This window comes from Mytilus galloprovincialis, chromosome 1 (assembly GCF_965363235.1).
Source record: "Mytilus galloprovincialis chromosome 1, xbMytGall1.hap1.1, whole genome shotgun sequence".
NCBI lineage: Eukaryota > Metazoa > Mollusca > Bivalvia > Mytilida > Mytilidae > Mytilus > Mytilus galloprovincialis.
Genome location: NC_134838.1, coordinates 86,962,779 through 86,987,811, shown reverse-complemented (window position 1 = coordinate 86,987,811; position 25,033 = coordinate 86,962,779). Strand labels below are relative to the sequence as shown.

Here is a 25,033-nt window from a genome sequence, read left to right as displayed (position 1 = left end):
TTTGGAAAATATAATTTTCAAGTGCATCACAGCTATAGTGAGGTTCATATTTGCTATTCTCCCTGAATGGGTGTATATTTTCATTCTTTGAATAAAATAGAAATTTACATCTTAATTTTCTAGCAAATTCATTAAAGTCTCTCATTAAATAATTTTTTGCCCCTTTCAATGCGGGAGCAGGTATGAATTTCAACCCTTTTGAAAGCAGCAAATATTCATTGTCAGTTAAAGTTTTCATTGACAGATTAACCACATGCTGTTTAGCCTGTTTTATTTGGAATTTTATTTTTGATTGTTGCATTGCAACTTTGTTTCTTTGGCGCTTGCCATACTTTTTCTTTTTCATATGAACATTAAAGCGTCTAGCCATGACTGCCGCAATATCGCAGAGATGAAGTTGTCTTATGTGTCAATGCAGACTGGGAAACTCAATGGGGTGTGGCTGGATAGCATAGCTATTATCTGATTGGTCATTGATATAAATTTACTGATTGACAGGAAGTAACGAAAACATTGGAAGTTTAACACATTTTTATATTGGTAATTATCCCATATGAAAAATATCAAAACAATAAAATATTTACTGTTCATCATGCGTTATGGAATACAAAAAGCGACTAAATAATGTCTGATAAAAAAGAATAACATACCATTAAATAGAAAATTAATCTCAATGTGAAAAAAGATATAGTCTGTCAATTAATCACGTTCAAAATTTTACGCACTAATCCAGTAGGTATGAACAATATGTTAATGTTTACACAGTATAATGTTTATTACACAGTTAATTAGTATGGTCTTCCTCTCCTGTTGTTGCCCTTTTTGAAATGGATGTTGGATCTCTTCCATGTAGGGATGGGTTGTTTGGCACGTATGTCGGTTTTGAACTCTGCTAGATCCTTCTCCTGGCGTTCCTTCATGTCCAAGAATCTCTTAGCCAAATCGGATCGAGCTAGGCCGGCACATTTGGTTGCTACACCAATGATAGTTTTGGTGTTATCTAGTTTTTTCTTAATTTCCCCATCAATGTCAGAAATTTTATTGTCTAGGAATTTAACGGACTCTGTAAGGAGGGTCGTTTTGGTTTCCTTCAGCTTGGTTGTCCATATTTCTACCAGTTCCTTTGCATAATCTCTATTGAGGAGGTCCGGTCTACAATCGAGAAGGATTTTGCAGAATGGAGGAATGTTCCCATCCTCTTGCAGGCCATAGGCCAATCCCTCTCTGGCCTTAGCTATGGCCAGTTTGCTGTTCATAATAGTCCTCAAATCCCTGACTGCGCCAGATACCACATCCGAGAAATCACTTTCAGTTTTGTCCTCCTCCTTCTTCGGTGCCGACGAAATATTTGTCAGGGGAAGAGATAGGTCAAAATCCTCTGTATCAATAGGGTCCTTGAAGGCATCCTGTGTTGGAGGAATTTCCTCCTTTTTGGATTTATTTAGAGACAGCTTACTCATCTTTACTAGAAATGGCGTGCAGTACATTAAACGTTCAAAGTATAAATGACCAAAGTCTACTAGTGTCAAAGATCACTAGAATGGCAGGAAGTACATTGTCTTATAGGATCTCATAAATCTTATGAGGGTGAAAGGGGGACCGGTAAAATCGACAAATTTTGCTACTTGTTGGTAATTATAAATTTGTTACGGTTGAAATTTTCAAAGGCCACCGAAGCACTATCAGTAAAATGTGTTAAACTTCCAATGTTTTCGTTACTTCCTGTCAATCAGTAAATTTATATCAATGACCAATCAGATAATAGCTATGCTATCCAGCCACACCCCATTGAGTTTCCCAGTCTGCATTGACACATAAGACAACTTCATCTCTGCGATATTGCGGCAGTCATGGCTAGACGCTTTAATGTTCATATGAAAAAGAAAAAGTATGGCAAGCGCCAAAGAAACAAAGTTGCAATGCAACAATCAAAAATAAAATTCCAAATAAAACAGGCTAAACAGCATGTGGTTAATCTGACAATGAATATTTGCTGCTTTCAAAAGGGTTGAAATTCATACCTGCTCCCGCATTGAAAGGGGCAAAAAATTATTTAATGAGAGACTTTAATGAATTTGCTAGAAAATTAAGATGTAAATTTCTATTTTATTCAAAGAATGAAAATATACACCCATTCAGGGAGAATAGCAAATATGAACCTCACTATAGCTGTGATGCACTTGAAAATTATATTTTCCAAACAAAACATGAGTTGTCGTCAATGCAGCCTCGGAGATTTAGAGACAATCTGAAACCTGGTGAGAGGTCAAGCATATTTTCACTTTTGCGAGACAAATCAATTCTTATTAAGAAAGCTGATAAAAGCAACAATGTTGTTGTTCTTGATAAGAGTATTTACTTATCCGAAGCTTATCGGCAATTACAATCGCATCACTACACAAGTCTTGACGGTTTTGACTTCAAGGTTCTCAGAAATCATATCAATGATTATGTCACTAGAATGCACATTCATAATGAAATTGACGAAATTTCATTCAAATACATGATAAATGGCAATCAGAAAAATTACGGACCGGGACAAATGCATATATTACCAAAAATACATAAAATAAATTTTGTAGATTATGACAATGTCATGAGTATAGGATTTAATATTGATTTAATAGTTCCTCCAGGGAGACCTATCATTTCCCAGATTGGTACGATCACTGAATACATAGGTCGTTATGTTGATTATTTTCTTGTGCCAATAGTTAAGAAACACCATACTTTCATCAGAGATTCATCTGATTTTATACAAAAAATAGAAACAATCAAACCATTAGACAATTGCCTATTATGTAGTTTTGACATAAGTCAGATGTTTACCAACTGTCCAATTGAAGAAATTCTTTTAGCAGTAAGAGCAGCATATGATGCATTTGATAAATCGCATTACACTATAAAATATCCCTCTACAGATGATTTAGTTTCCCTCTTGGGATATGTTCTGCAACATAATATCTTTGAATTTAATGATCAATTATATCAACAATGTCTAGGTTCTGCAATTGGGGCCTGCTGTGCACCAGAGTGTTGTAATATTTTATTATATCAAATAATGAAAGAAATTATTTCGTCATTTCCTTACAAGACAAACATATTTTATTATGCCAGATACATGGATGATGGAATAATAATACACCACGGTAAAAGACTTGAACTTGAAGAATTTTTTAAATTGGCTAATAGCCATCACAAATTTCTCAAATTCACATATGAAATTTCAGAATCTGACACAACATTTCTAGACGTTCATTTATTCAAGGGCAGAAGATTTATAGCAGATAATATATTAGACATGAAAACCCATTTCAAACCTACGAATTCTTTTCTATATTTGCACAGAAATAGCTCTCATAAGGAGCACGTGTTTAAAGCATTTATCCGGGGAGAAGTAATTCGTTACAGAAGATCAACAAACAATGATAATGACCTTAGAGAAATTCTCTTAAAGTTCAAACAGAATTTGATAAATAGGGGTTACACTGACACTGAAATCATGTCTAGCTTCAATGAAGCCTTAACCAAAGAGAGAAAACATTTGTTTTCAACTAAGGAAGGGAAACGTAAAGAGGAAATTCCTCTTGTAATGGCTACTAAATATAATCCTTGCATAAGCAAATTACGAAAACACCTTTTAAAACATTGGCATCTCATAAGAGATAATGTGGTTTGCAATGAAGTTTTTACAAAAACACCGATAATTGCTTATAAAAGGCACAGAAATTTATCAGATATTCTGACATCGACCAAAGTAAAGAAACCATAATTTTTGAAATATATAGGACAATCCCTGATGATGGCGGACCTATATAACAATATTTTATTTATCATAAAAAATACCGCCGAAACGCTATATTAGTGTAGGATTGATTGCAAACATATAAAATTTATAAATAGCATATATAATACAAACTTGATAACTTCTTATCAGAAGGAATCTATCTCTTTATAAACATAATTATAGATTATGTGATTGCAGGACATTAGTAAAACCAATATATTTCGATATGGTTCCGAACATGAACCTTGCAATGTTCTATGAAAACAATGATAGTAATTGTGTGAAGATGAAGAGGGAAGCCGTGGACGTTGGGTTTCGCTTTATCTTACTTGTTTATGTTGGGTTTTTGCCCACCGGAACTTACCCGAGAATAATCATTTAGTTGATTATCCGGTTTTTCCCATACTTCACTCAATTAATGTCATTGAATTGTAATATTTACAAAGAGATCATAATACATATATAAACCATGTTATAAGCTCTATTGTTTTAACAAAGACTCCATGACTATAATTTATTACAGTTAATTGTTTGCTCAAACCAGCCTGATAGTGCTTCGGTGGCCTTTGAAAATTTCAACCGTAACAAATTTATAATTACCAACAAGTAGCAAAATTTGTCGATTTTACCGGTCCCCCTTTCACCCTCATAAGATTTATGAGATCCTATAAGACAATGTACTTCCTGCCATTCTAGTGATCTTTGACACTAGTAGACTTTGGTCATTTATACTTTGAACGTTTAATGTACTGCACGCCATTTCTAGTAAAGATGAGTAAGCTGTCTCTAAATAAATCCAAAAAGGAGGAAATTCCTCCAACACAGGATGCCTTCAAGGACCCTATTGATACAGAGGATTTTGACCTATCTCTTCCCCTGACAAATATTTCGTCGGCACCGAAGAAGGAGGAGGACAAAACTGAAAGTGATTTCTCGGATGTGGTATCTGGCGCAGTCAGGGATTTGAGGACTATTATGAACAGCAAACTGGCCATAGCTAAGGCCAGAGAGGGATTGGCCTATGGCCTGCAAGAGGATGGGAACATTCCTCCATTCTGCAAAATCCTTCTCGATTGTAGACCGGACCTCCTCAATAGAGATTATGCAAAGGAACTGGTAGAAATATGGACAACCAAGCTGAAGGAAACCAAAACGACCCTCCTTACAGAGTCCGTTAAATTCCTAGACAATAAAATTTCTGACATTGATGGGGAAATTAAGAAAAAACTAGATAACACCAAAACTATCATTGGTGTAGCAACCAAATGTGCCGGCCTAGCTCGATCCGATTTGGCTAAGAGATTCTTGGACATGAAGGAACGCCAGGAGAAGGATCTAGCAGAGTTCAAAACCGACATACGTGCCAAACAACCCATCCCTACATGGAAGAGATCCAACATCCATTTCAAAAAGGGCAACAACAGGAGAGGAAGACCATACTAATTAACTGTGTAATAAACATTATACTGTGTAAACATTAACATATTGTTCATACCTACTGGATTAGTGCGTAAAATTTTGAACGTGATTAATTGACAGACTATATCTTTTTTCACATTGAGATTAATTTTCTATTTAATGGTATGTTATTCTTTTTTATCAGACATTATTTAGTCGCTTTTTGTATTCCATAACGCATGATGAACAGTAAATATTTTATTGTTTTGATATTTTTCATATGGGATAATTACCAATATAAAAATGTGTTAAACTTCCAATGTTTTCGTTACTTCCTGTCAATCAGTAAATTTATATCAATGACCAATCAGATAATAGCTATGCTATCCAGCCACACCCCATTGAGTTTCCCAGTCTGCATTGACACATAAGACAACTTCATCTCTGCGATATTGCGGCAGTCATGGCTAGACGCTTTAATGTTCATATGAAAAAGAAAAAGTATGGCAAGCGCCAAAGAAACAAAGTTGCAATGCAACAATCAAAAATAAAATTCCAAATAAAACAGGCTAAACAGCATGTGGTTAATCTGTCAATGAAAACTTTAACTGACAATGAATATTTGCTGCTTTCAAAAGGGTTGAAATTCATACCTGCTCCCGCATTGAAAGGGGCAAAAAATTATTTAATGAGAGACTTTAATGAATTTGCTAGAAAATTAAGATGTAAATTTCTATTTTATTCAAAGAATGAAAATATACACCCATTCAGGGAGAATAGCAAATATGAACCTCACTATAGCTGTGATGCACTTGAAAATTATATTTTCCAAACAAAACATGAGTTGTCGTCAATGCAGCCTCGGAGATTTAGAGACAATCTGAAACCTGGTGAGAGGTCAAGCATATTTTCACTTTTGCGAGACAAATCAATTCTTATTAAGAAAGCTGATAAAAGCAACAATGTTGTTGTTCTTGATAAGAGTATTTACTTATCCGAAGCTTATCGGCAATTACAATCGCATCACTACACAAGTCTTGACGGTTTTGACTTCAAGGTTCTCAGAAATCATATCAATGATTATGTCACTAGAATGCACATTCATAATGAAATTGACGAAATTTCATTCAAATACATGATAAATGGCAATCAGAAAAATTACGGACCGGGACAAATGCATATATTACCAAAAATACATAAAATAAATTTTGTAGATTATGACAATGTCATGAGTATAGGATTTAATATTGATTTAATAGTTCCTCCAGGGAGACCTATCATTTCCCAGATTGGTACGATCACTGAATACATAGGTCGTTATGTTGATTATTTTCTTGTGCCAATAGTTAAGAAACACCATACTTTCATCAGAGATTCATCTGATTTTATACAAAAAATAGAAACAATCAAACCATTAGACAATTGCCTATTATGTAGTTTTGACATAAGTCAGATGTTTACCAACTGTCCAATTGAAGAAATTCTTTTAGCAGTAAGAGCAGCATATGATGCATTTGATAAATCGCATTACACTATAAAATATCCCTCTACAGATGATTTAGTTTCCCTCTTGGGATATGTTCTGCAACATAATATCTTTGAATTTAATGATCAATTATATCAACAATGTCTAGGTTCTGCAATTGGGGCCTGCTGTGCACCAGAGTGTTGTAATATTTTATTATATCAAATAATGAAAGAAATTATTTCGTCATTTCCTTACAAGACAAACATATTTTATTATGCCAGATACATGGATGATGGAATAATAATACACCACGGTAAAAGACTTGAACTTGAAGAATTTTTTAAATTGGCTAATAGCCATCACAAATTTCTCAAATTCACATATGAAATTTCAGAATCTGACACAACATTTCTAGACGTTCATTTATTCAAGGGCAGAAGATTTATAGCAGATAATATATTAGACATGAAAACCCATTTCAAACCTACGAATTCTTTTCTATATTTGCACAGAAATAGCTCTCATAAGGAGCACGTGTTTAAAGCATTTATCCGGGGAGAAGTAATTCGTTACAGAAGATCAACAAACAATGATAATGACCTTAGAGAAATTCTCTTAAAGTTCAAACAGAATTTGATAAATAGGGGTTACACTGACACTGAAATCATGTCTAGCTTCAATGAAGCCTTAACCAAAGAGAGAAAACATTTGTTTTCAACTAAGGAAGGGAAACGTAAAGAGGAAATTCCTCTTGTAATGGCTACTAAATATAATCCTTGCATAAGCAAATTACGAAAACACCTTTTAAAACATTGGCATCTCATAAGAGATAATGTGGTTTGCAATGAAGTTTTTACAAAAACACCGATAATTGCTTATAAAAGGCACAGAAATTTATCAGATATTCTGACATCGACCAAAGTAAAGAAACCATAATTTTTGAAATATATAGGACAATCCCTGATGATGGCGGACCTATATAACAATATTTTATTTATCATAAAAAATACCGCCGAAACGCTATATTAGTGTAGGATTGATTGCAAACATATAAAATTTATAAATAGCATATATAATACAAACTTGATAACTTCTTATCAGAAGGAATCTATCTCTTTATAAACATAATTATAGATTATGTGATTGCAGGACATTAGTAAAACCAATATATTTCGATATGGTTCCGAACATGAACCTTGCAATGTTCTATGAAAACAATGATAGTAATTGTGTGAAGATGAAGAGGGAAGCCGTGGACGTTGGGTTTCGCTTTATCTTACTTGATTGCAAACATATAAAATTTATAAATAGCATATATAATACAAACTTGATAACTTCTTATCAGAAGGAATCTATCTCTTTATAAACATAATTATAGATTATGTGATTGCAGGACATTAGTAAAACCAATATATTTCGATATGGTTCCGAACATGAACCTTGCAATGTTCTATGAAAACAATGATAGTAATTGTGTGAAGATGAAGAGGGAAGCCGTGGACGTTGGGTTTCGCTTTATCTTACTTATTTGACACATAAGACAACTTCATCTCTGCGATATTGCGGCAGTCATGGCTAGACGCTTTAATGTTCATATGAAAAAGAAAAAGTATGGCAAGCGCCAAAGAAACAAAGTTGCAATGCAACAATCAAAAATAAAATTCCAAATAAAACAGGCTAAACAGCATGTGGTTAATCTGTCAATGAAAACTTTAACTGACAATGAATATTGGCTGCTTTCAAAAGGGTTGAAATTCATACCTGCTCCCGCATTGAAAGGGGCAAAAAATTATTTAATGAGAGACTTTAATGAATTTGCTAGAAAATTAAGATGTAAATTTCTATTTTATTCAAAGAATGAAAATATACACCCATTCAGGGAGAATAGCAAATATGAACCTCACTATAGCTGTGATGCACTTGAAAATTATATTTTCCAAACAAAACATGAGTTGTCGTCAATGCAGCCTCGGAGATTTAGAGACAATCTGAAACCTGGTGAGAGGTCAAGCATATTTTCACTTTTGCGAGACAAATCAATTCTTATTAAGAAAGCTGATAAAAGCAACAATGTTGTTGTTCTTGATAAGAGTATTTACTTATCCGAAGCTTATCGGCAATTACAATCGCATCACTACACAAGTCTTGACGGTTTTGACTTCAAGGTTCTCAGAAATCATATCAATGATTATGTCACTAGAATGCACATTCATAATGAAATTGACGAAATTTCATTCAAATACATGATAAATGGCAATCAGAAAAATTACGGACCGGGACAAATGCATATATTACCAAAAATACATAAAATAAATTTTGTAGATTATGACAATGTCATGAGTATAGGATTTAATATTGATTTAATAGTTCCTCCAGGGAGACCTATCATTTCCCAGATTGGTACGATCACTGAATACATAGGTCGTTATGTTGATTATTTTCTTGTGCCAATAGTTAAGAAACACCATACTTTCATCAGAGATTCATCTGATTTTATACAAAAAATAGAAACAATCAAACCATTAGACAATTGCCTATTATGTAGTTTTGACATAAGTCAGATGTTTACCAACTGTCCAATTGAAGAAATTCTTTTAGCAGTAAGAGCAGCATATGATGCATTTGATAAATCGCATTACACTATAAAATATCCCTCTACAGATGATTTAGTTTCCCTCTTGGGATATGTTCTGCAACATAATATCTTTGAATTTAATGATCAATTATATCAACAATGTCTAGGTTCTGCAATTGGGGCCTGCTGTGCACCAGAGTGTTGTAATATTTTATTATATCAAATAATGAAAGAAATTATTTCGTCATTTCCTTACAAGACAAACATATTTTATTATGCCAGATACATGGATGATGGAATAATAATACACCACGGTAAAAGACTTGAACTTGAAGAATTTTTTAAATTGGCTAATAGCCATCACAAATTTCTCAAATTCACATATGAAATTTCAGAATCTGACACAACATTTCTAGACGTTCATTTATTCAAGGGCAGAAGATTTATAGCAGATAATATATTAGACATGAAAACCCATTTCAAACCTACGAATTCTTTTCTATATTTGCACAGAAATAGCTCTCATAAGGAGCACGTGTTTAAAGCATTTATCCGGGGAGAAGTAATTCGTTACAGAAGATCAACAAACAATGATAATGACCTTAGAGAAATTCTCTTAAAGTTCAAACAGAATTTGATAAATAGGGGTTACACTGACACTGAAATCATGTCTAGCTTCAATGAAGCCTTAACCAAAGAGAGAAAACATTTGTTTTCAACTAAGGAAGGGAAACGTAAAGAGGAAATTCCTCTTGTAATGGCTACTAAATATAATCCTTGCATAAGCAAATTACGAAAACACCTTTTAAAACATTGGCATCTCATAAGAGATAATGTGGTTTGCAATGAAGTTTTTACAAAAACACCGATAATTGCTTATAAAAGGCACAGAAATTTATCAGATATTCTGACATCGACCAAAGTAAAGAAACCATAATTTTTGAAATATATAGGACAATCCCTGATGATGGCGGACCTATATAACAATATTTTATTTATCATAAAAAATACCGCCGAAACGCTATATTAGTGTAGGATTGATTGCAAACATATAAAATTTATAAATAGCATATATAATACAAACTTGATAACTTCTTATCAGAAGGAATCTATCTCTTTATAAACATAATTATAGATTATGTGATTGCAGGACATTAGTAAAACCAATATATTTCGATATGGTTCCGAACATGAACCTTGCAATGTTCTATGAAAACAATGATAGTAATTGTGTGAAGATGAAGAGGGAAGCCGTGGACGTTGGGTTTCGCTTTATCTTACTTACCTTTCAGGTCAGGTGAGCTTTTCTCATCACTTGGCTTCTGTCGTCCTGCGTCCGTCGTCCGTAAACTTTTACAAAAATCTTCTCCTCTGAAACTACTGGGCCAAATTCTACCAAACTTTGCCACAATCATCCTTGGGGTATCTAGTTTAAAAAATGTGTGGCGTGACCCGTCAAACCAACCAAGATGGCCGCCATGGCTAAAAATAGAACATAGGGGTAAAATGCAGTTTTTGGCTTATAACTCAAAAACCAAAGCATTTAGAGCAAATCTGACATGGGGTAAAATTGTTTATCAGGTCAAGATCTGTCTGCCCTGAAATTTTCAGATGAATCTGACAACCGGTTGTTGGGTTGCCCCTGAATTGGTAATTTTAGGGCAATTTTGCTGTTTTTGGTTATTATCTTGAATATTATTATAGATAGAGATAAACTGTAAACAGCAATAATGTTCAGCAAAGTAAGATCTACAAATAAGTCAACATATTTAAAATGGTCAGTTGACCCCTTTAGGAGTTATTGGCCTTTATAGTCAATTTTTAACCATTTTTCGTAAATCTTAGTAATCTTTTACAAAAATCTTCTCCTCTGAAACTACCATGCCAAACTAAACCAAACTTGGCCACAATCATCATTGGGATATCTAGTTTAAAAAATGTGTGGCGTGACCCGGCCAACCAACCAAGATGGCCGCCATGGCTAAAAATAGAACATAGGGGTAAAATGCAGTTTTTGGCTTATAACTCAAAAACCAAAGCATTTAGAGCAAATCTGACAGGGGTAAAATTGTTTATCAGGTCAAGATCTATCTGCCCTGAAATTTTCAGATGAATCGGACAACCCATTGTCGGGTTGCTGCCCCTGAATTGGTAATTTTAGGAAAATTTTGCTGTTTTTGGTTATTATCTTGAATATTATTATAGATAGAGATAAACTGTAAACAGCAATAATGTTCAGCAAGGTAAGACCTACAAATAAGTCAACATGACCAAAATTGTCAGTTGACCCCTTAAGGAGTTATTGCCCTTTATAGTAAATTTTTAACAACTTTTCGTCATTTTTTGTAACTTTTCTAAAAATCTTCTTCTCCAAAACTACTTTGCCAAATTTAACCAATCTTGGCCACAATTATCATTGTGGTTTATAGTTTAAAAAATGTGTCCGATGACCCAGCCTACTAAACAAAATGGCCGACATGGCTAAAATTAGAACATAGTGGTAAAATGCAGTTTTTGCTTTATATCTTTGAAACTTAGACATTTAGGGCAAATCTTTCAACATTTAAATGTCCATCAGAATAAGATATATCCCCTCACAAATTTTGAGTTGAATCGGACAACTGGTTGTTGGGTTGCTGCCCTAAAATTTGTGATTTTAAGGATATTTTGCAGTTTTTGGTTATTATCTTGAATACTATTATAGATAGAGATAAACTGTAAACAGCAATAATGTTCAGCAAAGTAAGATCTACAAATAAGTCAGCATGATCAAAATTGTTAGAGGACCCCTAAAGGAGTTATTGCCCTTTATAGTCAATATTGAACAACTTTTCGTCATTTTTGCAACTTGTATAAAAATCTTTTCTAAAACGACTTGTCCAAATTTAACCAAACTTCGCTACAATCATAATACATTGTACTAGGGTATCTATTTAAAAAAAAAGTGTCTAATGACCCCGCCTACCAACGAAGATGGCCGACATCAGTAAACACATTAACAGGTGAGCGACACAGGCTCTTGAGAGCCTCTAGTTATAGATAGAGATAAACTGTAAACAGCAATAATGTTCAGCAAAGTAAGATTTACAAAAAGGTCAAATGACCGAAATGGTCAGTTGACCCCTTTAGGAGTTATTGCCCTTTATAGTCAATTTTTAACCATTTTTCGTAAATCTTAGTTATCTTTTACAAAAATCTTCTTCTCTGAAACTACTAGGCCAAATTAATCCAAACTTGGCCAAAATCATCATTGGGGTATCTAGTTTAAAAAATGTGTGGCGTGACCCTGCCAACCAACCAAAATGGCCGCCATGGCTAAAAATAGAACATAGGGGTAAAATGTAGATTTTGGCTTATATCTCTGAAACCAAAGTATTTAGAGCAAATCTGACAGGGATAAATTGTTTATCAAGTCAAGATCTATCTGCCCTGAAATTTTCAGACAAAACAGATACCCTGTTGTTGGGTTGCTGCCTCAGAATTAGTAATTTAAAGGAAATTTTGCAGTTTTTGGTTATTATCTTGAATATTATAATAGATAGAGATAAACTGTAAACAGCAATAATGTTCAGCAAAGTAAGATCTACAAATAAGTCAAACATGACCAAAATTGTCAAGTTACCCCTTAAGGATTTATTGCCCTTTATAGTCATTTTTTAACAATTTTCATAAATTTTTGTAAATTTCTGTAAATTTGTAGAATATATTTTCCAGTGTAATTACTGGGCCAAGTTCATTATAGATAGAGATAACTGTAGCAAGAAGAATGTCCAGTAAAGTAAGATCTACAAACACATCATGATCACCAAAACACAATTTTGTCATGAATTTATCTGTGTCCATTGTTTAATATGCACATAGACCAAGGTGAGCGACACAGGCTCTTGAGAGCCTCTAGTTTTATACTGTATGCAATAGGTCTACTATATTTTGTGTATGGAATGATTGTAAGGTGTACATGTCTAGCTGGCAGGTGTCATCTGACCTTGACCTCATTTTCATGGTTGAGTGGTTATAGTTAATTTTTTGTGTTTTTGTCTGTTTTTCATTTACTGTATGCAATAGGTCTACTATATTTGGTTTATGGAAATATTTTATGATTTATAAGTCAGTCGCTCAGATTTAAATTGACCTTGACCTCATTTTCACGGTTTATTGCTGAGTGTTAAGTTTTTGTGTTTTGGTCTGTTTTTCTTAAACTATAAGCAATAGGTCAACTAAATTTGTTGTTTGGAAGAATTGTTAGCTGTACATGCCTGCCTGGCATGGTTCATCTGACCTTGACCTCATTTTCATGGTTCATTGGTCATTTTTTTAGTTTTCTGGGTTATTATGTTAAGTTTATGTGACAGTTGTAAAAAGCTTTATATTTCGGACTATCAATATAATATCAATGATAAGTAAAGAAGGTGAGACATGTCAGCGTGTGCACTCTTGTTCATAAAAAAGGGGGGAATTTTTCCAGTTTTTCGAACACTGCTTTGAACAGGTATCATGAAACTTTGGTGACTGGTTTATATCGTTATAATGTTGTTTAAAATGATAAGTTCACAATTGGGAAGCTTTAAATGGCACATTACTGACACAAAAACTGCTCCAGCAGGGTTTTGAGGAAAAACAATGGAAATCTGCACTGCATTTGTTTTACCATTTCATCAATACAAAGTGTCTGAATATCTCTAGAAACCAAAGGCAGTCATCTAATTTGTAAATATAAAGATTGTGTCCTATTCCTGTTTGTTACTTTTGACTAAGTGCGGTTTTGAATGGCGTCTGATGCATGTAGAGCATGAGATGCTTACACTATTCCCTCACTTTTTGGTATTATCTCATAAATGGATATAAGGTCATACAAGATTTGAACACCAGGAGTCGATTTCACGACTAAGATTGATCTTAAGTATACTGAATTGCTCATGACTTACGATTAATCTTAATCGTAAGTTTTTTTGTGAAATCGACTCAAGATAACTACTGTTTCCTCTAATATATGCGCATTTAGTCATTTGTGAATGGCTGCCTTGAATCTAGTCCAGTCAATCTAGCATAAATATGACCCTAACCTCGAAGTAATTGCAACAGAAGATTTTAAAGTTTTAATCTTGAGCATTACATACCTGCCAACTGTCACTATTTGTGGGGGATTTCCCCCATGGAGGCTCCCAAATGGAAATTTTAAAAGAGCAATTGTGTCCACAATTTAAACAAAACAATTCATTTTATATGGCTATAGGCTTGTAAAAGTTTAAAGAAGCCAAAAAACAACATTCGATATATTTGAAGTCCCCCTTAAAGGTTTTGTAGGACTATGAGAGTCATCTTGCACGCAAAACCCCCATGGGCATTTTGAAAAGTTGGCAGGTATGGCATTATAGATCATTATACCCCAAGTATACACAGAAAAAAGTCTCATAAAATTTAACTTGAAGACTAAACAATCATAATTCAAATTCCTACGGAGATTTACATTGATATGGGAGATAACTCTGCAAAAAAAAGGCAGAAATATCAATAAAAATTGATACAAAATTTATCTTTACTACAGTAAGACTTACGATAGAAACCCTTGTTGGAGACAAGAAAAATATTTAACAATATATTCCTACGTCAAAGCAGAAATTTTAGAATTAGACCATATCAACTCGATTTATTATGATATAATGTGTTAAATTAGCATATCAATAGACAATCTCAATCTAACCCACACTCTATAAAGCAAACCTTTACTGCACAGTCTTCAAAGCCTATATATATAACCTGGGAATATTATACTAGTATAACGCTAGTTTCTGTATCTGTATTTCCCACTTGTGTAATTAGGATGGGTACGTCACAGATTCCTTTCGGCTATTATGTGACGGGTTGGTCTGCGCACAATTAGTCGCGCTTGCTGAGGAGTGCTGATTTAAACTCCTCGGTAGTAGTGGCGCACACTACTGAGTCTTCCAGATGGTTCCAGTTTATCCCCCCCCTAAAAATCAAATGGTAGCTCCCTAACACTATAAATTCAAAATAAAAGAGACCTACTTCAAATTACATGGCCACTACTGACCGTGCAAGGGCTGTATAGCCAGTCAAGGTCGTTAAAAACTTCCATTTGTTGTACATGGCCACACTCTCGAAACTACCAACCAGCAAATATCTAGGAGTAAATTTCAGCGAGGACTTCCAATGGAAACATCATGTCGACGTCACGCCAATAAAGCATCCAAATCCATCAGATTCCTTAGACGTAACCCGAATAAACCTAAAAGAATGAAGCCTATGACTCTTTGGTTAGACCAACTATAGAATATGCAAGTGCAGCATTGGACCCTCATATCACTGAGGACATAATTTGACTAGAACAAGTACAAAGCAGGGCCGCTAGGTTTGCAACAAACAAGTATACTGACAATACACCTGGGTGTGTCATTACTATGGTAAAGACACTAGGATGGGAAACACTAGCTTACAGACGAAGTAACCATCGAATCGTCATGCTTTACAAGATCCAGCATGAGCTAGTGGACATTGATGCCAGTTCTATCTTACGCCCAAACGATCGACGTACTAGAGACAAACGTCTATACCAACCACCAGCAAACCAAAAAGTATATAAATACTCATTCTTCCCTCGGACGATACAAGAGTGGACCACCTCCCAACTGCTACAACAGAAGCTCTGACAATAGAGTACACCATCCAACAATAGTGCACCTCAGAAATCAACACCGTAGACAGCAGCAAAGTGTACATAGTTTTGATTGTATATATTTCGGAACGTTATATCTGTGAATAGTTAAAGGAGAATGGCTGTCTCATTCTCCGTCTAGTGGACTTATAACATCTATCAAGAATCCAATCCTTAGCAAGGAACGAGAAGAAGAAAAAGAAGAATAGACATCAGGTAACACATTATCCGAATATCGATAGACCGAATTATCTGTAAATATGACGATTATCAAATTCTCACAACGCTGAACTTTTTTTTCAAATTAAATTCTCTCAACTTTATTTGACGGATCAGCTACCTTTAATCCGCAAAGCAACACCTGCATTTTAGTTTATATAATTAATCGAATATTTTTTTGTAGTTTTGTATCTATTTCTGATTTAAAAAAAAAACAGGAATTTAATGTTAATGCGATGGTGTATTTCTTTATGATCCTGTATGGGTGAATCTTTACCTCCCGTTAAAAATAAACAACAGGTAAAAACAGGTAAATATGACGACTATCAAATTCTCACAACGCTGAACTTTTTTTTCAAATTAAATTCTCCCAACTTTATTTGACGGATCAGCTACCTTTAATCCGCAAAGCAACACCTGCATTTTAGTTGATATAATTAATCGAATATTTTTTTGTAGTTTTATATCTATTCTGACTTAAAAAAAAAAAAAACAAACCAACAGGAATTTAATGTTAATGCGATGGTGTGTTTCTTTATGATCCTGTATGTGTGCATCTTTACCTCCCTTTAAAAATAAACAACAGGTAAAAACACGCTTGTGGTTTAGATATATAAATAGTACGGTTCTCCAGTTTATAATAACACAAAATAATACAACATGAGCAGACCGAAACGAAAAGCAGCCATGGATTCTGAAGTTAAGGCCAAACGAGCCAAAGGAGAAACCGATCTCGAAGGAGATCTCAAATGGCATCAGTATGGAGATGTCATGAAGGGGGTGTGTCCCCTCTTGAAACTTACATCCGACACCCTCCCTGGTTGCGACAAAGTAGCTGGCTTTGATATTGATTTTACAGTTATCAGAACTGCAAGTGGTAGAAGATTTGCTACTGGTAAGTATTTTATAAATACGTTCCTTGTTTATAATTGATCAGATTGTAAAAAATATCTTTAAATCAATTGAAACACAATTAACCTATAGTAACCCCGTTTACTGGATTCTCTTTGAAGGTGCATCAGATTGGGAATTTTGGGATGAAGTTGTTCCAAGTAAACTACAAGAGCTTCATCACAATGGTTACAGAGTAGTTTTCTTTACAAATCAAGCTGGAATAGAGAAACTTAAAGTTAAACCGGAAGAATTCATGAAAAAAACCGAGGCTATAATTAAAGAAGTTGGTGTACCAATTTATGTAAGCAATTTCGATGAACTTTTGTTGTTTGACCGATGAATAAAAAAATATTGTTTCTCTTTTCCTTTTTCTCCAGTTTATTCTAATACAAAGTTTGAAAAATTTAACATGATCACTGAGGACTTATGTTAAGTTAACCCCTTAATTATGAAGCAAATACGATTTATGCAGATATAATATATATCATTTGAACTGTCAATGACTATAATAGTTAAAATGCCCTTGATATTTTAACAACATCAAACTAAACCATCAAATAAAGCATAAATGTTGGATGTTAAGTAAAAAAAGACCCCCTTTCTCTCTCTCTCATTCTATTTCAATTGCTTTTCCGTATTAAACATTACATATTTTTCATTCATATAAACATTTCTCCTACATAACTATGATAACATAATTAAAATACATTATTAGTATAGGTAATGTCAAGTGTATTATAATCTATTGTAGGTTTTTGCATGCACAGGAACTAATCATTTTAGAAAACCTAGTACAATGATGTGGGACCACTTTGTGGAACATTGTAATAAAGGAATAAAGGTAACAATTTTATGGTATTTCATTAAAAAATAAAAGTATTACAAATAAGCCATTTAATCTATGTAATGTGTTAAAAAAACAATCTTTTTTTCAATATGCACAGTAATACCATGAAAGCTGAATAGTTGTAAAAACTAAAAACCATCAAAATCCAAAATAATACAGTTAGCAATATTGTGCCTCTAAATACTACCTCAGTGAGCATTTGTGTCTCCATAAACAACCTCTATATACTGCCTCAGTTAGAATTTGTGCCTCCAAAAACTGACTCAGTTATCAGTAATTGTTTGCTTCTAACAGTTATGTTTGTTTACAGCCTGATATGTCCAAATGTTTATATGTTGGTGATGCAGCTGGCAGAGCAAAGGAATGGTCCCCTGGTAAACCTAAAGATTTCTCTTGCAGTGATAGAATGTTTGCAGCCAATGTAGAAATAGGTACACTATAATTTTTTATTTAGACATAAATTGGTAGAAATTTATAATCACTAATAGTTCAAGTCAATGAGTTTATTACTGAATAAATGCATGGCAATATTAACAGCTTTAATACTAAACAAATCACAACAAAGGGACATAGATAAAAGGAAAAGTAATATTTCAATAGAAATTAAATTTAAAATACATCAAGCATATCAATAACATAAAAAGTCTTTTGAGTTGTCTCCCATGGTTTATAACACAAATATAATTTATATTGGATAGATTTTCACACACCAGAAGAATATTTCCTTAAAGAACGAGTTGCTCCATTTCAATGGCGTTCCATGGATCCAAATACATTTTTGTCAAATGCTGAAAAACCCAAGAAAGCACAACACCATTCCAATGTGAGTTATTCTTTCAATTCTGTTTAGTACTTTGGTAGACTTTTCTTTGCATGTTACAGTGACAAAAACTGAAAATTGATTAGTGTAATCAGAGACATATAATATGTCTCTGATGTAATTAAAAAAAATATTTGTTCATACTTTTTTGTAACTTATGTAAATATTTATTTTAAATATCATTATATATAATTATGAAGAATTATTTAATATGGGCTTCTGAATGATAAACTAGCAATCAAGAAAAACAGAATGCATGATATATCATCTTCTAATATTAGAAAATACCTGATTACATTTTCTTACAGAAACAAGAGCTTGTAGTTATGTGTGGCTGTCCAGCATCAGGGAAGAGCACATTCAGAAGAAGATATTTTGAGAAGCATGGATATCAAGTGGTAAACAGAGATACTATGGGAACAATGGACAAATGTGTCAAGGTATGGCTAACTTCAAATCACATGTATAACAAAATATAAAAGCATCACAAGTGATCCCTTTTTAGCTCACCTGGCCCGAAGGGCCAAGTGAGCTTTTCCCATCACTTTGCGTCCGGCGTCCGTCGTCCTGCGTCCGTCGTCCGTCGTCGTCCTGCGTCCGTCGTCGTTAACTTTTACAAAAATCTTCTCCTCTGAAACTACTGGGCCAAATCAAACCAAACTTGGCCACAATCATCATTGGGGTATCTAGTTTAAAAAATGTGTGGCGTGACCCGGTCAACCAACCAAGATGGCCGCCACGGCTAAAAATAGAACATAGGGGTAAAATGCAGTTTTTGGCTTATAACTCAAAAACCAAAGCATTTAGAGCAAATCTGACATGGGGTAAAAATGTTTATCAGGTCAAGATCTATCTGCCCTGAAATTTTCAGATGAATCGGTCAATCGGTTGTTGGGTTGCTGCCCCTGAATTGGTAATTTTGAAGAAATTTTGCTGTTTTTGGTTATTATCTTGAATATTATTATAGTTAGAGATAAACTGTAAACAGCAATAATGTTCAGCAAAGTAAGATCTACAAATAAGTCAACATGACCAAAATGGTCAGTTGACCCGTTTAGGAGTTATTGCCCTTTATAGTCAATTTTTAACCATTTTTCGTTAATTAAAGTAATCTTTTACAAAAATCTTCTCCTCTGAAACTACTTGGCCAAATTAATCCAAACTTGGCCACAATCATCTTTTGGGTATCTAGTTTAAAAAATGTGTGGCGTGACCTGGTCAACCAACCAAGATGGCCGCCACGGCTAAAAATAGAACAAAGGGGTAAAATGCAGTTTTTGGCTTATAACTCAAAAACCAAAGCATTTTGAGGAAATCTGACATGGGATAAAAATGTTTATCAGGTCAAGATCTATCTGCCCTAAAATTTTCAGATGAATCGGTCAATCGGTTGTTGGGTTGCTGCCCCTGAATTGGTAATTTTGAGGAAATTTTGCTGTTTTTGGTTATTATCTTGAATATTATTATAGATAGAGATAAACTGTAAACAGCAATAATGTTCAGCAAAGTAAGATCTACAAATAAGTCAACATGACCAAAATGGTCAGTTGACCCGTTTAGGAGTTATTGCCCTTTATAGTCAATTTTTAACCATTTTTCGTAAATTAAAGTAATCTTTTACAAAAATCTTCTCCTCTGAAACTACTTGGCCAAATTAATCCAAACTTGGCCACAATCATCTTTGGGGTATCTAGTTTAAAAAATGTGTGGCGTGACCTGGTCAACCAACCAAGATGGCCGCCACCGCTAAAAATAGAACATAGGGGTAAAATGCAGTTTTTGGCTTATAACTCAAAAACCAAAGCATTTTGAGGAAATCTGACATGGGATAAAAATGTTTATCAGGTCAAGAACTATCTGCCCTGAAATTTTCAGATGAATCGGTCAATCGGTTGTTGGGTTGCTGCCCCTGAATTGGTAATTTTGAGGAAATTTTGCTGTTTTTAGCTCACCTGGCCCAAAGGGCCAAGTGAGCTTTTCTCATCACTTGGCGTCCGTCGTCCGTCGTCGTCGTCGTCGTCCGTCGTCGTTAACTTTTACAAAAATATTCTCCTCTGAAACTACTGGGCCAAATCAAACCAAACTTGGCCACAATCATCATTGGGGTATCTAGTTTAAAAAATGTGTGGCGTGACCCGGTCAAGCAACCAAGATGGCCGCCACGGCTAAAAATAGAACATAGGGGTAAAATGCAGTTTTTGGCTTATAACTCAAAAACCAAAGCATTTAGAGCAAATCTGACATGGGGTAAAAATGTTTATCAGGTCAAGATCTATCTGCCCTGAAATTTTCAGATGAAGCGGTCAATCGGTTGTTGGGTTGCTGCCCCTGAATTGGTAATTTTGAGGAAATTTTGCTGTTTTTGGTAATTATCTTGAATATTATTATAGATAGAGATAAACTGTAAACAGCAATAATGTTCAGCAAAGTAAGATCTACAAATAAGTCAACATGACCAAAATGGTCAGTTGACCCGTTTAGGAGTTATTGCCCTTTATAGTCAATTTTTAACCATTTTTCGTTAATTAAAGTAATCTTTTACAAAAATCTTCTCCTCTGAAACTACTGGGCCAAATTAATCCAAACTTGGCCACAATCATCTTTGGGGTATCTAGTTTAAAAAATGTGTGGCGTGACCTGGTCAACCAACCAAGATGGCCGCCACGGCTAAAAATAGAACAAAGGGGTAAAATGCAGTTTTTGGCTTATAACTCAAAACCAAAGCATTTTGAGGAAATCTGACGGGATAAAAATGTTTATCAGGTTAAGATCTATCTGCCCTGAAATTTTCAGATGAATCAGTCAATCGGTTGTTGGGTTGCTGCCCCTGAATTGGTAATTTTGAGGAAATTTTGCTGTTTTTGGTTATTATCTTGAATATTTTTATAGATAGAGATAAACTGTAAACAGCAATAATGTTCAGCAAAGTAAGATCTACAAATAAGTCAACATGACCAAAATGGTCAGTTGACCCGTTTAGGAGTTATTGCCCTTTATAGTCAATTTTAACCATTTTTCATAAATTAAATTAATCTTTTACAAAAATCTTCTCCTCTGAAACTACTGGGCCAAATTAATCCAAACTTGGCCACAATCATCTTTGGGGTATCTAGTTTAAAAAATGTGGCGTGACCTGGTCAACCAACCAAGATGGCCGCCACGGCTAAAAATAGAACATAGGGGTAAAATGCAGTTTTTGGCTTATAACTATGAATTCAAAGCATCTAGAGCAAATCTGACAAGAAGTTAAATTGTTAATCAAGTCAATATCTATCTGCCCTGAATTTTTCAGATGAATTGGACAACTGGTTGTTGGGTTGCTGCCCTCCAATTGGTAATTTTTAAAGAAATTTTGCTGTTTTTGGTTATCTTGAATACTATTATAGATAGCGATAAACTGTAAACAGCAATAATGTTCAGCAAAGTAAGATCTACAAATAAGTCAACATGACCTAAATGGTCAATTGACCCCTTAAGGAGTTATTGCCCTTTATAGTCAATTTTTAACAATTTTCATTAATTTGGTAAATATATGTAAATTTTTACCAAATATAGTTCTCTGTTACTAATGGGCAAAGTTCATTATAGATATAATTGTAAGAAGCAAAATCGTTCAGTAAAGTAAGAACTTCAAACACATCACCATCACCAAAATACAATTTTGTCATGAATCCATTTGTGTCCTTTGTTTAATATGCACATAGACCAAGGTGAGCGACACAGGCTCTTTAGAGCCTCTAGTTTTTTACTAGTAACATAGTTATTACTCTGTCATATTGTAGATTTCTTCCATATTCAGATTATACAAAATAAATTAAGAAATAATTCTATCCTGCCATGCTCTATGCTCATTTTAACATGGGTAGGCATTATATTTGTTAATATCTTAATACCGAGCGTAAGCGGGGTATTAAATGTTTACAAATATAATGCCTACCCATGTTAAAATGAGCATAGAGCATGGCAGGATAGAATTATTTCGATTCTAATAGGAATATTCGAACTTTTTCACTTCGAAGCGGACCTATAGTAGGCGCTCGGAATGTCGCCAATTTGATTATAAACCAAAAACGTTATAGAAAATTAGCAGTTTATCAATAAAAAAAAAACAGAAACATTTAAACTTACTTTTAGATTGTTGTTGTTTAATTTACTAGCGAGAAACACCAACAAAAATGTCCATTTTGATCTCTGGCGTTGTTCAAAATTCATCTGACGTTGCAATTTCAATTGTGACGTCAATCACGTGCAGCCCATGTTCTATTTGAATTAGAAAATGGCTTTGTACCCAAAGCTTAAGAAGAACCTCATATTAGAATAGAAAATTGTATTTCTGTTTTTAAATCTAACACATGAAAAATATGGAGTAAAGAGTGTAAGTGGTTCAAGATTCAAATTGATTTGATGTCTCAGAGTGATATCTTCATGTGGACAGAAACACTATAAATATCTAATTCATGATGTTCTGCTTTAAAATGTGATTCAATGTTAAAGGTGAGTAGTTTCTGAAAATGATGTTGGTTGGAACTCAAGCTTGATGTTAAACATTTGTTTTTAATTAATCCATTGACTATATTACCATAGGGACAAACAAAAAATTTAAATTACTTTTAACTAGATTTACCTTTTTTCAGGCTCTGAGTTCTCAATCTGTGAGAAAAATTGCATGTTTTCAATTGAATAAAAACTAATGTACAGATATAAGTCAAATTTACAATTTTACTATCAAAATTATTCACTTTCCAATTTAGGCAGCAAAGGAAGCAGTAAAGAATGGTAAAAGTGTGATTGCAGACAATACTAACCCATCAGCTGCTGCCAGGAAAGATTTTATAGATGTGGCAAAGAAAGCAGGTTAGTGTTTTAGAATAATGATAAAAACTGTATTCAAGGAAGTTAAACACTTTGTTACTTGATGATATTGTCAGGGACAGATCCAGCCATTTTAAAAAGGTGGGGTTCCCAACCCAGGACAAAGGTGGGGTTCCAATTAAATGTCCCCATTCAAATGCATTAATCGTCCCAAAAAAAGGAGGGATCCAACCCTGGAACCCTCCCCCTGGATCCGCCAATGATTGTGTCCGTTTAGTTGTATTATGCAAAAAAGATATAAAAATAAGCAATTCACTTTGAATTCAGTTATCAGTTCCTACTAATTATAAAAGAAAATGCATTCTTTCAAGGATAACTTTTCTTAGGTACTAACCTGTACTGATTAACATGATTATGGGAGAAACCTTCTTTCTAAATTCATAAAGTTACCATCACATGCATTTGATATCATCATACATAATTGTAACTTTTCCATTTGTTTTCCAGGCATACCATGTAGATGTTATGTGATGAAAACTCCACTAGAACTGGCACACCATCTTAATCTGGTCAGGCAAAACCAAACAGAAGGACAAGTTCGTAGAATTCCAGATGTTGGATTTCATGTGTACAGAAAAAACTTTGAAGCTCCAACCAAAACTGAGGGATTTTCAGAAATTACAGAAATTGACTTTATTCCAGATTTTGACAACAAATCAGATGAAAGTTTATTTAGACAATGGACTGATTCTGCTTGAATAAAAGGCAGGATTATCATATTTTGTTTCATGCGAGTGTCTTTGTAAAACTCAGGGGCTGGAAATGTATGGGGTTTTTTTCAGTATTCCAAGAAATGAGTTATTTATTCATAGTAAGACTAACCATATGTTTCCTGCTCCTGTGATTTACAATACAAAGGCTAACCAATTGTTATTTTTTTATTGTTTTTTTTTAATGTTTTAATAATTTTTCTATGTTTTTACTTGTTTATTAAACAATGTAATTGTTATTAAATGTTTATACATGTTTGATTTACAAGAGGTTTACTTTAGACCAGTTTCATTTCTTTTATGACAAATCCACTGAGTTTCTTGCCAGCAATCATTACATGTTCTTGTTATTACATACCATTTTTTACAAGTTTCAAAATAAATAATATAAGCAGTAAATTTGAAATGTTTATCTATGAAATCCTATGTCTTTGTCTTATTTTCAGGGTTAAAAGAATATATCGATAGCTGTTTGCATATACTTTATAAAACCTGCTATTTTTATTACATGTATAAAATTATGGTGATTTGTAGGTAGACAAGAAAAAAATGTTAACCTTTTTTATGCTCAATTTCTTCTGTGTTTTTGAACAAAATCCTAATACATGTACTATCAAATCAATATTTCAAACATTTTTTTAAGTCAAAATTGAAAATCGTGGTGAATAATGAATCAGCAACCCTGGCAAGGACATAACATTTCCATAAATATACATGAAGACTATGTAGGTTGGGTTTTTTTTTACATTTTTTAAATCATTAATTGATAG

At 33.8% G+C, this 25,033-nt stretch overlaps 1 protein-coding gene across 1 annotated transcript; it reads left to right on the top strand.

Annotated features, from left to right (window-relative positions):
• Positions 1-16,689: 16,689 nt before the first annotated feature.
• On the top strand, positions 16,690-24,531 carry LOC143043201 (bifunctional polynucleotide phosphatase/kinase-like). Its single transcript, XM_076215617.1, has 8 exons — positions 16,690-17,015; positions 17,134-17,315; positions 17,766-17,855; positions 18,172-18,292; positions 18,560-18,684; positions 18,990-19,121; positions 23,433-23,535; positions 24,001-24,531. Exons 1-8 carry the CDS (start codon positions 16,781-16,783, stop codon positions 24,249-24,251), a joined length of 1,239 nt encoding a protein of 412 aa, XP_076071732.1. The 5' UTR covers positions 16,690-16,780; the 3' UTR covers positions 24,252-24,531.
• Positions 24,532-25,033: the final 502 nt, after the last annotated feature.

What these genes read in the sequence shown, in the direction of transcription:
- LOC143043201 (XM_076215617.1), top strand. Translation starts at nt 16,781, where the DNA reads ATGAGCAGACCGAAACGAAAAGCAGCCATGGATTCTGAAGTTAAGGCC. An exon ending in ATTGTAATAAAGGAATAAAG is followed by an intron (nt 17,856 to 18,171) that starts GTAACAATTTTA and finishes GTTTGTTTACAG; the next exon opens with CCTGATATGTCCAAATGTTT. An exon ending in TGCAGCCAATGTAGAAATAG is followed by an intron (nt 18,293 to 18,559) that starts GTACACTATAAT and finishes TATATTGGATAG; the next exon opens with ATTTTCACACACCAGAAGAA.